At 45.5% G+C, this 12,500-nt stretch overlaps 1 protein-coding gene across 1 annotated transcript in view; it reads left to right on the forward strand.

Moving 5' to 3' along the window:
• The first annotated feature begins 3,802 nt into the window (after positions 1-3,802).
• The window catches only part of drd2l (dopamine receptor D2 like), a 14,106-nt gene continuing 5,408 nt past the window's right edge, over positions 3,803-12,500 (forward strand). The window contains 3 exon segments of the mRNA XM_072692606.1: positions 3,803-4,210; positions 5,101-5,210; positions 5,826-5,962. Of these exon segments, the coding sequence (XP_072548707.1) occupies positions 3,803-4,210; positions 5,101-5,210; positions 5,826-5,962 (655 nt within the window).

A 12,500-nucleotide genomic window follows, 5' to 3' on the forward strand; every position in this document is an offset into this window, starting at 1 on the left:
TCCTCTAGCCCACGCCTGGCATTAGGCAGCATGGAGCCAATAGGGTCATGATGTTGATCTGCTCCAGAGAGAATGCCATCAAATCCTCACAGCAGTGTTCTAAAATTTAGTGATAGGCCTTTCAAGAAGACTAGAGGCTGTTACTGCAGCAACAGAGAAATAAGCTCCCTATAAGCAGCTGTGGAGGAGCAGACGTTCCCTCTAGTGCCTGTAGAGAAGGAGTACTGCCAATAGAATAGGACTCCCTGAAGCAGATCAACATCATGACCCTATTGAGCATTGAGCTGTGGAGCAGTGGAGGAACTGTGTTCTCTGGAATAATGGTGGAGACCCACTACGCCGCTGGCCAGGTAGCAGCAGATAAGAAGATGGAGAGCTGGACGGATGTCAGAGAGGCGTTCACTGTAAATCAGTGGGAGCGTTTGACTGGTCAGAGTGTCTGTAGGTCTGCAGATCTGAGGTTACTGCTCAGAATGTCAGAGATCTTTCTACCAGGAGAAGCTGCAGTCCAGAGATCGTGAATTTGAGTTTTACCAGTAACACTCCAGCAGATCCAGACATCTGAACTACGAGCTGATTCAGGATCAGCTTCAGTAAGAAGTGTGTGTGTGAAGCCCGTTCAGACCACACACTGCTAACGCTAAACACCTCACAGCACAAAGGAGCCTTCGTAGTCACGCTACCGCTCCGGTAGAATCACCGGTCCAGTCACGCCGGCGTGATGAAAGAGCTCTGAGGCAGAATCAAGGCTGTGACTTCGCCTTCCTTTACCTTCGTCTACATCAAAGCAAAGTGAGCGTGTTTCTGTAAGAGCTGTGTTTTAGCTCTCGCTCGTCCCTGCAGCCTTGATTCAGCCTCTCAGCGGCTGTACGTGACCCCACCGGCCTCACAGAGTTACATTAACATTGAGAGACAATGGCTTCCTCTGATGTAACAGCGTTTCCAAGGTGAAGTCGGGTTTGAGAAGTCTGGCTGTGTGGGTTTGAGCTCAAACACTTCAGTCAAGGTAGGATTATCTGATTTACTGAAAAGCCCCCTTCACTTCACGCAAACAGGCCCTACGGAAACGTCCTACACGTGAGGTCTGATCAGAGTGATGCTCTAGATTAGTCTGATTACTGCCTCACTGTATTCTAATGCTGGAAGTCCAGCGGTTTGCAGTTATATAAAATCACAATTACTGAAGTTAAATGAGTAACGTTTCTGCTGTTTTACCATAAATCAGCAGGAAAATGTAAAAATATATAAACATGAAAAAGACAACAGCCATCTTCATCATTCTCCAAAAACAGGACGCTACTCACCGCAGCAACTCTACACCACATTCACATGAGACAAGTAAGAAATCCCAGAACAAACACTACTGAGTCAGAGACAAATCTGAGGACAAAAACTACTGAGTCAGAGACAAATCTGAGGACAAACACTACTGAGTCAGAGACAAATCTGAGGACAAACACTACTGAGTCAGAGACAAATCTGAGGACAAAAACTACTGAGTCAGAGACAAATCTGAGGACAAACACTACTGAGTCAGAGACAAGTCTGAGGACAAACACTATTGAGTCAGAGACAAGTCTGAGATCAAACACTACTGAGTCAGAGACAAGTCTGAGGACAAACACTACTGAGTCAGAGATAAGTCTGAGGACAAACACTACTGAGTCAGAGACAAGTCTGAGGTCAAACACTACTGAGTCAGAGACAAGTCTGAGGTCAAACACTACTGAGTCAGAGACAAGTCTGAGGACAAACACTACTGAGTCAGAGACAAGTCTGAGATCAAACACTACTGAGTCAGAGACAAGTCTGAGGACAAACACTACTGAGTCAGAGACAAGTCTGAGGACAAAAACTACTGAGTCAGAGACAAATCTGAGGACAAACACTACTGAGTCAGAGACAAATCTGAGGACAAACACTACTGAGTCAGAGACAAGTCTGAGGTCAAACACTATTGAGTCAGAGACAAGTCTGAGGACAAACACTACTGAGTCAGAGACAAGTCTGAGGACAAACACTACTGAGTCAGAGACAAGTCTGAGATCAAACACTACTGAGTCAGAGACAAGTCTGAGGACAAACACTACTGAGTCAGAGACAAGTCTGAGGACAAAAACTACTGAGTCAGAGACAAGTCTGAGGTCAAACACTATTGAGTCAGAGACAAGTCTGAGGACAAACACTACTGAGTCAGAGACAAGTCTGAGATCAAACACTACTGAGTCAGAGACAAGTCTAAGGACAAACACTACTGAGTCAGAGACAAGTCTGAGGACAAACACTACTGAGTCAGAGACAAGTCTGAGGTCAAACACTATTGAGTCAGAGACAAGTCTGAGGACAAACACTACTGAGTCAGAGACAAGTCTGAGATCAAACACTACTGAGTCAGAGACAAGTCTGAGGACAAACACTACTGAGTCAGAGACAAGTCTGAGGACAAAAACTACTGAGTCAGAGACAAGTCTGAGGTCAAACACTATTGAGTCAGAGACAAGTCTGAGGTCAAACATTATTGAGTCTGAGACAAGTCTGAGGTCAAACACTATTGAGTCAGAGACAAGTCTGAGGACAAACACTATTGAGTCAGAGACAAGTCTGAGGTCAAACATTATTGAGTCTGAGACAAGTCTGAGGACAAACTACTGAGTCAGAGACAAGTCTGAGGACAAACACTATTGAGTCAGAGACAAGTCTGAGGTCAAACATTATTGAGTCAGAGACAAGTCTGAGGTCAAACACTATTGAGTCAGAGACAAGTCTGAGGACAAACATTGAGACAGAAACAAGTCTGAGGACAAACACTTCTGAGTCAGAGACAAGTCTGAGGACAAACACTACTGAGTCTGAGACAAGTCTGAGGTCAAACACTATTGAGACAGAAACAAGTCTAAGGTCAAACACTATTGAGTCAGAGACAAGTCTGAGGACAAACATTGAGACAGAAACAAGTCTGAGGACAAACACTTCTGAGTCAGAGACAAGTCTGAGGACAAACACTACTGAGTCTGAGACAAGTCTGAGGACAAACACTACTGAGTCTGAGACAAGTCTGAGGTCAAACACTATTGAGACAGAAACAAGTCTAAGGTCAAACACTATTGAGTCAGAAACAACTCTGAGGTCAAACATTATTGAGTCAGAGACAAGTCTGAGGACAAACATTGAGACAGAAACAAGTCTGAGGTCAAACATTATTGAGTCAGAGACAAGTCTGAGGACAAACATTGAGACAGAAACAAGTCTGAGGTCAAACATTATTGAGTCAGAGACAAGTCTGAGGACAAACATTGAGACAGAAACAAGTCTGAGGACAAACACTACTGAGTCAGAGACAAGTCTGAGATCAAACACTACTGAGTCTGAGACAAGTCTGAGGTCAAACACTATTGAGACAGAAACAAGTCTAAGGTCAAACACTATTGAGTCAGAAACAACTCTGAGGTCAAACATTATTGAGTCAGAGACAAGTCTGAGGACAAACATTGAGACAGAAACAAGTCTGAGGTCAAACATTATTGAGTCAGAGACAAGTCTGAGGACAAACATTGAGACAGAAACAAGTCTGAGGTCAAACATTATTGAGTCAGAGACAAGTCTGAGGACAAACATTGAGACAGAAACAAGTCTGAGGACAAACACTACTGAGTCAGAGACAAGTCTGAGGTCAAACACTACTGAGTCAGAGACAAGTCTGAGATCAAACACTACTGAGTCAGAACTCTTCAGTATGCGGTATGAATCGTACGGTACTGTGGACTGTGGACTCTCTCCTGTTTGCTCCTAGAGGACGTTAACGATGCCTGTGCTGAATCTGACGGCAGACTCCGCCCCCGACCCGACACTCGACCCTTCTCTCTCTCCATCACCTTCATCCTTCTTTTCCTCTTCCTCTCTTCCTCCTTCCTCTCTCTCCTCCATCTCCTACACCTCCCTCTACCCCTCCTCTCTCCCTGCTTCTCTCTCCTCTGTCCTTCCTCACTCTAACTGCTCCTTTGCCCCGCCCCCCTCCTCCCCACCCTATAACTTCTACGCCGTGCTGCTGGTGCTGCTGATCTTCTGCGTGGTGTTCGGGAATGTCCTGGTGTGTGTGGCCGTGTCGAGGGAGAGGTCCCTCCAGACCACCACCAACTACCTCATCGTCTCTCTGGCCGTGTCCGACCTGCTGCTGGCCACGCTGGTCATGCCCTGGGGCGTCTACCTGGAGGTCAGAAGCACACCTGCATGTCACACTGCTGTAGACTGAATGGGTGGGGCTAGACTGCTGCAGGATGAATGGGTGGGGCTAGACTGCTGCAGGATGAATGGGTGGGGCTAGACTGCTGCAGGATGAATGGGTGGTGCTAGACTGCTGTAGGCTGAATGGGTGGGGCTAGACTGCTGTAGACTGAATGGGCGGGGCTAGACTGCTGCAGGATGAATGGGTGGGGCTAGACTGCTGCAGGATGAATGGGTGGTGCTAGACTGCTGTAGGCTGAATGGGCGGGGCTAGACTGCTGCAGGATGAATGAGTGGGACTAGAATGCTGTAGGCTGAATGGGCAGGGCTAGACTGCTGCAGGATGAATGGGTTGGACTAGAATGCTGTAGGCTGAATGGGCGGGGCTAGACTGCTGCAGGATGAATGGGTGGTGCTAGACTGCTGTAGGCTGAATGGGCGGGGCTAGACTGCTGCAGGATGAATGAGTGGGACTAGAATGCTGTAGGCTGAATGGGCAGGGCTAGACTGCTGCAGGATGAATGGGTGGGACTAGAATGCTGTAGGCTGAATGGGCGGGGCTAGACTGCTGCAGGATGAATGGGTGGGGCTAGAATGCTGTAGGCTGAATGGGCGGGGCTAGACTGCTGCAGGATGAATGGGTGGGGCTAGAATGCTGTAGGCTGAATGGGTGGGGCTAGACTGCTGCAGGATGAATGGGTGGGGCTAGAATGCTTTAGGCTGAATGGGTGGGGCTAGACTGCTGCAGGATGAATGGGTGGGGCTAGACTGCTGCAGGATGAATGGGCGGGGCTAGACTGCTGCAGGATGAATGGGTGGGACTAGACTGCTGCAGGATGAATGGGCGGGGCTAGACTGTAGTGTGTGTGTGTGTTTCAGGTGGTTGGTGAATGGCGGTTCAGTAGAATCCACTGTGATATTCTGCTCACTCTGGACGTCATGATGTGCACAGCCAGCATCCTTAACCTCTGCGCCATCAGCATCGACAGGTCAGTCACGCTGCTCTTCCTCACCTTCCTCAGTCCTCATCACTCTCCCCCTCTCTCTCTCTCTTCTTCTCTCCCTCACTCTCTCCTCCTCTTCCTCACTCCCCCCTCTCTGGGTGGTACTGCTGGTGTTCTGGGTGGCTGAGCTGGTGTTAGTGGGACAGTGTTGGGTCAGAGAGGTTCCTGTAGAACAGTGAGACCTCCAGGCTGTCCTTCTCTCTGTGCTGCTGAGACTGAACAGATGAAAACTAGGGGGCATCTGTGAGGCATCTGCGAACTCTCTGAGAGCTCACGTTCATGAATCAGTCACAGATAGAGGAGCACCGATCTGAGGCTTTTGTCTGTGATCTCCAAAAAGCCTTGAGCAATTCAGGAGCAGATCTTTTTGGAGGAAGGTTTTAGTGACCTTCAGTGCTCCCTATCTAGTGGACTACATACATCGTAAAGTGATCCAGCTCCAGAATGAAAACACTGCAGCGTTTAGGGGTGAACTGGAAACCTCCACTAAGGAGCCCAGCTCAGCCTGGTGTCTCCTCATGGTCTGAGATGTTCAGTGATCTCTGTGTGAGGGTGACAGTGCTGTAGTTCTGACTGTAACCTGTATGGCTTGGACTGCAGGTACACCGCTGTTGCCATGCCAATGCTGTACAACACGCGGTACAGCTCCAGGAGGAGAGTGGCCCTGATGATCGCTGTGGTTTGGTTCCTCTCATTCGCCATCTCCTGCCCCCTACTGTTCGGCCTCAATAACACAGGTGTGTCCCCAAACACTCTTCTCACATTCTGTACCCCACACTCCTCACACACCCTGTACATAGCACTCTATACCTCACCTTTCTGTACCTCGCATTCTATACCCCACACTCTGTACATCGCACTCTATACCTCACACTCTATACCCTACACTCTATACCTCACACTCTATACCTCACACTCTATACCCCACACTCTATACCTCACAATCTATACCTAACACTCTATACCTCACACTCTGTACCTCACATTCTAAACCTCACACTCTGTACCTCACACTCTAAACCTCACACTCTGTACCTCACATTCTATACCTCACACTCTATACCCCACAATCTGTACCACACACTCTATACCCCACACTCTGTAACTCACGCTCTGTACCTCACACTATACCTCACTCTGTGCCTCACACTCTATACCTCACACTCCGTGCCTCATTCTATATGTAACACTCTATACCTCACACTCTATACCCCACACTCTGTATTTCACACCCTGTACCTCACACTCTTTACCTGACACTCTGTACCTCACACCCTAAACCTCACACTCTATACCTCATTCTATACCCCACACTCTGTACCTCACACTCTATACCTCACGCTCTGTGCCTCACTCTATATGTAACCCTCTGTACCTCACACTCTATACCCCACACTCTGTACCTCACACTCTGTACCTCAAACTCTGTACCTCACACTTTATACCTGACACTCTGTACCTCACACTTTATACCCCACACTCTGTACCTCACACTCTATACCTAACACTCTGTACTTCACACTCTATATCTAACACTCTATACCCCACACTCTATACCTCACACTCTGTACCTAACACTCTGTGCCTCACACTCTGTACCTCAAACTCTGTACCTCACACTTTATACCCCACACTCTGTACCTCACACTCTATACCTGTCACTGTACCTCACACTCTGTACTTCACACTATATCTAACACTCTATAACCCACACTCTGTACCTCACACTTTATCTAACACTCTGCACCTCACACCTCATACCTCATGTTATATGCTATATACATATACCTGTATATACCTTACACCTCACACTCTATACATTTGCTCTCTGTACCTCACACTCTATACCCCACACTCTGTACCTCACTCTCTACACCTCACACTCTGTGCCACACTATATCTAACAATCTGTACCTCACACTTTATACCCCACACTCTATAACCCACACTCTATACCTCACTCTGTACCTAACACTGCACCTCACACCTCATACCTCATGTTATATGCTATATACACACTCTGTATATACCTTACACCTCACACTATACCTCACACTCTGTACCTGACACTGTACCTCACACTCTAAACCTCACACTCTGTACCTCACACGTTATACCCCACACTCTGTACCTAACACTCTGCACCTCACACCTCATACCTCATGTTATATGCTATATATACACTGTATATATACCTTACACCTCACACTATACCTCACATTCTGTACCTCACACTCTAAACCTCACACTCTGTACCTGACACTGTACCTCACACTCTGTACCTCACACTCTAAACCTCACACTCTGTACCTCACACTTTATACCCTCACACTCTGTGCCTCATGCTCTGTACCTCACACTCTGTACCTCACACTTTGTACCCCACACTCTATACCTGACACTGTACCTCACACTCTGTACCTCACACTTTAAACCTCACACTCTAAACCTCACACTCTGTACCTCACACTTTATACCCCACACTCTGTACCTCACACTCCATACCTAACACTCTGTACTTCACAATCTATATCTAACAATCTATACCTAACACTCTGTACTTCACACTCTGTACCTAACACTCTGCACCTCACACCTCATGTTATATGCTATATACACACTCTGTATATACCTTACACCTCACACTTTATGCCTTGCTCTCTGTACCTCACACTCTATACCTCACACTGTACCTCACACTCTGTACCTCACTCTATATGTAACACTCTGTACCTCACACTCTGTACCTCAAACTCTGTACCTTACACTTTATACCCCACACTCTGTGCCTCACACTCTATACCTGACACTCTGTACCTCACACTTTATACCTAACACTCTGTACTTCACACTCTATATCTAACACTCTATACCCCACACTCTATACCCCACACTCTATACCTCACACTCTGCACCTCACTCTACACCTAACACTCTGTACCTCACACTCTGTGCCTAATTCTATACCTAACACTCTGTACCTCACATTTTATACCTAACACTCTATAACCCACACTCTGGACCTCACACTCTGTACCTCACACTCTGTACTTCACACTCTGTACTTCACACTCTATATCTAACACTCTATACCCCACACTATACCTTGCTCTCTGTACCTCACACTCTATACCTCACACTCTGTAACTCACACTCTATACCTCGCTCTTTGTACCTCACACTCTATACCTTGCCCTCTGTACCTCACACTCTATACCTCACACTCTGTAACTAGCACTCTATACCTCGCTCTCTGTACCTCACACTCTATACCTTGCTCTCTGTACCTCACGCTCTGTACCTTACACTCTGTAACACACTTTATACCTCGCTCTCTGTACCTCACACTCTATACCTTGTTCTCTGTACCTCACACTCTATACCTCACACTCTGTAACACACTCTATACCTCGCTCTCTGTACCTCACACTCTATACCTCACACTCTATACCTCGCTCTCTGTACCTCACACTCTATACCTTGCCCTCTGTACCTCACACTCTATACCTCACACTCTGTAACTAGCACTCTATACCTCGCTCTCTGTACCTCACACTCTATACCTTGCTCTCTGTACCTCACACTCTATACCTCACACTCTGTAACACACTCTATACCTTGCTCTCTGTACCTCACACTCTATACCTCACACTCTGTAACACACTCTATACCTCGCTCTCTGTACCTCACACTTTATACCTTGTTCTCTGTACCTCACACTCTATACCTCACACTCTGTAACTCGCTCTCTGTAACTCACTCAATACCTCGCTCTCTGTACCTCACACTCTATACCTCACACTCTGAAGTGGGGTTGGGTGTTTGCTGACGGTGCTGCAGGCTTTGTTTCAGTAAACGAACTTGTGAAGGTGTGGAGGTGGGAGGAGTGTCTCTGTCACTAACAGCTTCACATCAGAGACGAGACTTTCTGAACAGAATTACTGATGCTCTGATTTACTGCCTGCACACACACACACACTCACACACACACACACACACACACACACACTCACACACACACACACACACACACACACTCACACACACACACTCATACACACGCTCACACACATTTGAATGTGCTTATAATTAGCAATAATGCTTTGTTGTGCCTCTGTAGACAGTGGGCATAATGCAGCACTGTGTGTGTGTGAGAGAGAGAGAGAGAGAGAGTGTGTGTGTGTGTGTTAGAGTGTGTGTATGTAAGAGTGTGTGTGTGTGTAGGAGTGTTTTACACACACAGAAGAGGAATTGCATCAGCAGTTTCTGAAAGCTTTACTGAATATTTAATTTAGCTTAGAAAAAAGTGAAAATTCAGTTCTTTTATTGTTTATTGTCTGTGTTACATATCCTGTACGTCTGTACGTCTGTATATCTGTACGTCTTGTATATCTGTATCTGACGTCTGTATATCTGTATCTGTACGTCTGTATATCTGTACGTCTGTATATCTGTATCTGTACGTCTGTATATCTGTATCTGTACGTCTGTATATCTGTATCAGTACGTCTGTATATCTGTATCAGTACGTCTGTATATCTGTACGTCTGTATATCTGTATCAGTACATCTGTATATCTGTACGTCTGTATATCTGTATCAGTACATCTGTATATCTGTACGTCTGTATATCTGTATCAGTACGTCTGTATATCTGTACGTCTGTATATCTGTATCTGTACGTCTGTATATCTGTATCTGTACGTCTGTATATGTGTACGTCTGTATATCTGTATCAGTACGTCTGATATCTGTATCTGTACGTCTGTATATCTGTATCAGTACATCTGTATATCTGTATCAGTACGTCTGTATATCTGTATCTGTACGTCTGTATATCTGTATCAGTACGTCTGTATATCTGTACGTCTGTATATCTGTATCTGTACGTCTGTATATCTGTATCTGTACGTCTGTATATCTGTACGTCTGTATATCTGTACCTGTACAGTCAAGTCAAGTCAAGTGGGTTTTATTGTCATTTCAACTACATACAGAGTACACAGTGAAACGAAACAACGTTCCTCCAGGACCATGGTGCAACATAGACAGTGCATACAAGACACAAGTGCAAGTGAGGACAGACAACACAACACAGTACAGACCAGAGAATAATAAATAATTGCCGGTAGTGTGCAAATTGTGCAATGTGTAATAAATAGAGTCCAGTGAGATAGTAAAAGTACAGTTATTAGTGCAATGCTTTGTGCAAAAATGCTTCCCCTTTTTTTCCTGGGTAAATGGTTGGAGAGAGAGAGAGAGAGACAGAGAGAGAGAGAGAGAGAGAGAGAGGGAGAGGGAGAGAGAGAGAGGGAGAGGAGAGAGAGAGAGAGAGAGAGAGAGAGAGGGAGAGTGTACATGTACCAGAAAGATATCAGTTCAGAAGTTGAGTTGAGTTGAGGAGTCTGATGGCTTGGGGGAAGAAGCTGTTGCAGAGTCTGGTCGTGTTGGACCGGATGCTGCGGTACCTTCTTCCTGATGGCAGGAGGGAGAACAGTCTGTGTGAAGGGTGGGTGAGTCATCCACAATGCTGGTTGCTTTGCGGATGCAGCGGGTGGTGTAAATGTCCATGCCGGAGGGGAGAGAGACTCAGATGATCTTCTCAGCTGTCCTCACAATGCGTTGGAGGGTCTTGCGGTCAGAGGCTGTGCAGGTCCCAAACCAGGCAGTGATGCAGCTGCTCAGGATGCTCTCTATGGTTCCCCTATAGAAGAGGGAGGGATGGGTGGAGGGAGACGGGCCTTTCTCAGCTTCCGGAGGAAGTAGAGACGCTGCTGGGCTTTCTTGGCTGTAGAGCTGGTGTTCAGGGACCAGGTGAGGTTCTCCGCTAGGTGGACACCAAGGAACTTGGTGCTCTTAACGATTTCCTCAGAGGAGCAGCTGCTGCACCTCCTCTCTGTATGCTGACTCGTCGCCTTTGCTGATGAGACCCAGCACAGTTGTATCATCTGCAAACTTTATGATGCTGTTAGAACTGTGTTTCGCAACACAGTCATGAGTCAGAAGGGTGAACAGCAGAGGACTCAGTACACTGCCCTGGGGTGCCCCAGTGTTCACGGTGATGTACAGATACAGACGTACAGATACAGATATCTGTATATCTGTATCTGTACGTCTGTATATCTGTACATCTGTATATCTGTATATCTGTACGTCTGTATATCTGTATATCTGTACGTCTGTATATCTGTACGTCTGTATATCTGTACGTCTGTATATCTGTATCTGTACGTCTGTATATCTGTACGTCTGTATATCTGTATCTGTACGTCTGTATATCTGTACGTCTGTATATCTGTATCTGTATATCTGTATCTGTACGTCTGTATATCTGTACGTCTGTATATCTGTATATCTGTACGTCTGTATATCTGTATCTGTACGTCTGTATATATTTGTACGTCTGTATATCTGTATCTGTATATCTGTATCTGTACGTCTGTATATCTGTATCTGTATGTCTGTATATCTGTACGTCTGTATATCTGTATCTGTACGTCTGTATCTGTACGTCTGTATATCTGTATCTGTACGTCTGTATATCTGTACGTCTGTATATGTGTACGTCTGTATATGTGTACGTCTGTATATCTGTACGTCTGTATATCTGTATCTGTACGTCTGTATATCTGTATCTGTACATCTGTATATCTGTACGTCTGTATATCTGTATCTGTACGTCTGTATATCTGTACGTCTGTATATCTGTATCTGTATGTCTGTAATATCTGTATCTGTACGTCTGTATCTGTACGTCTGTATATCTGTATCTGTACGTCTGTATATCTGTATCTGTACGTCTGTATATTTGTACGTCTGTATATCTGTACGTCTGTATATCTGTATCTGTACGTCTGTATATGTGTACGTCTGTATATGTGTATTTGTACGTCTGTATATCTGTGTCTGTATATCTGTACGTCTGTATATCTGTACGTCTGTATATCTGTATCTGTACGTCTGTATATTTGTACGTCTGTATATCTGTACGTCTGTATATCTGTATCTGTACGTCTGTATATCTGTATCTGTACGTCTGTATATCTGTACGTTTGTATATCTGTATCTGTACGTCTGTGTATCTGTACGTCTGTATATCTGTATCAGTACGTCTGTATATGTGTACGTCTGTATATCTGTATATGTGTACGTCTGTATATCTGTATCAGTACGTCTGTATATGTGTACGTCTGTATATCTGTATCAGTACGTCTGTATATGTGTACGTCTGTATATCTGTATCTGTACATCTGTATATCTGTACGTCTGTATATCT

Source organism: Salminus brasiliensis, chromosome 1, assembly GCF_030463535.1.
Source record: "Salminus brasiliensis chromosome 1, fSalBra1.hap2, whole genome shotgun sequence".
NCBI classification, from domain to species: Eukaryota; Metazoa; Chordata; class Actinopteri; order Characiformes; family Bryconidae; genus Salminus; species Salminus brasiliensis.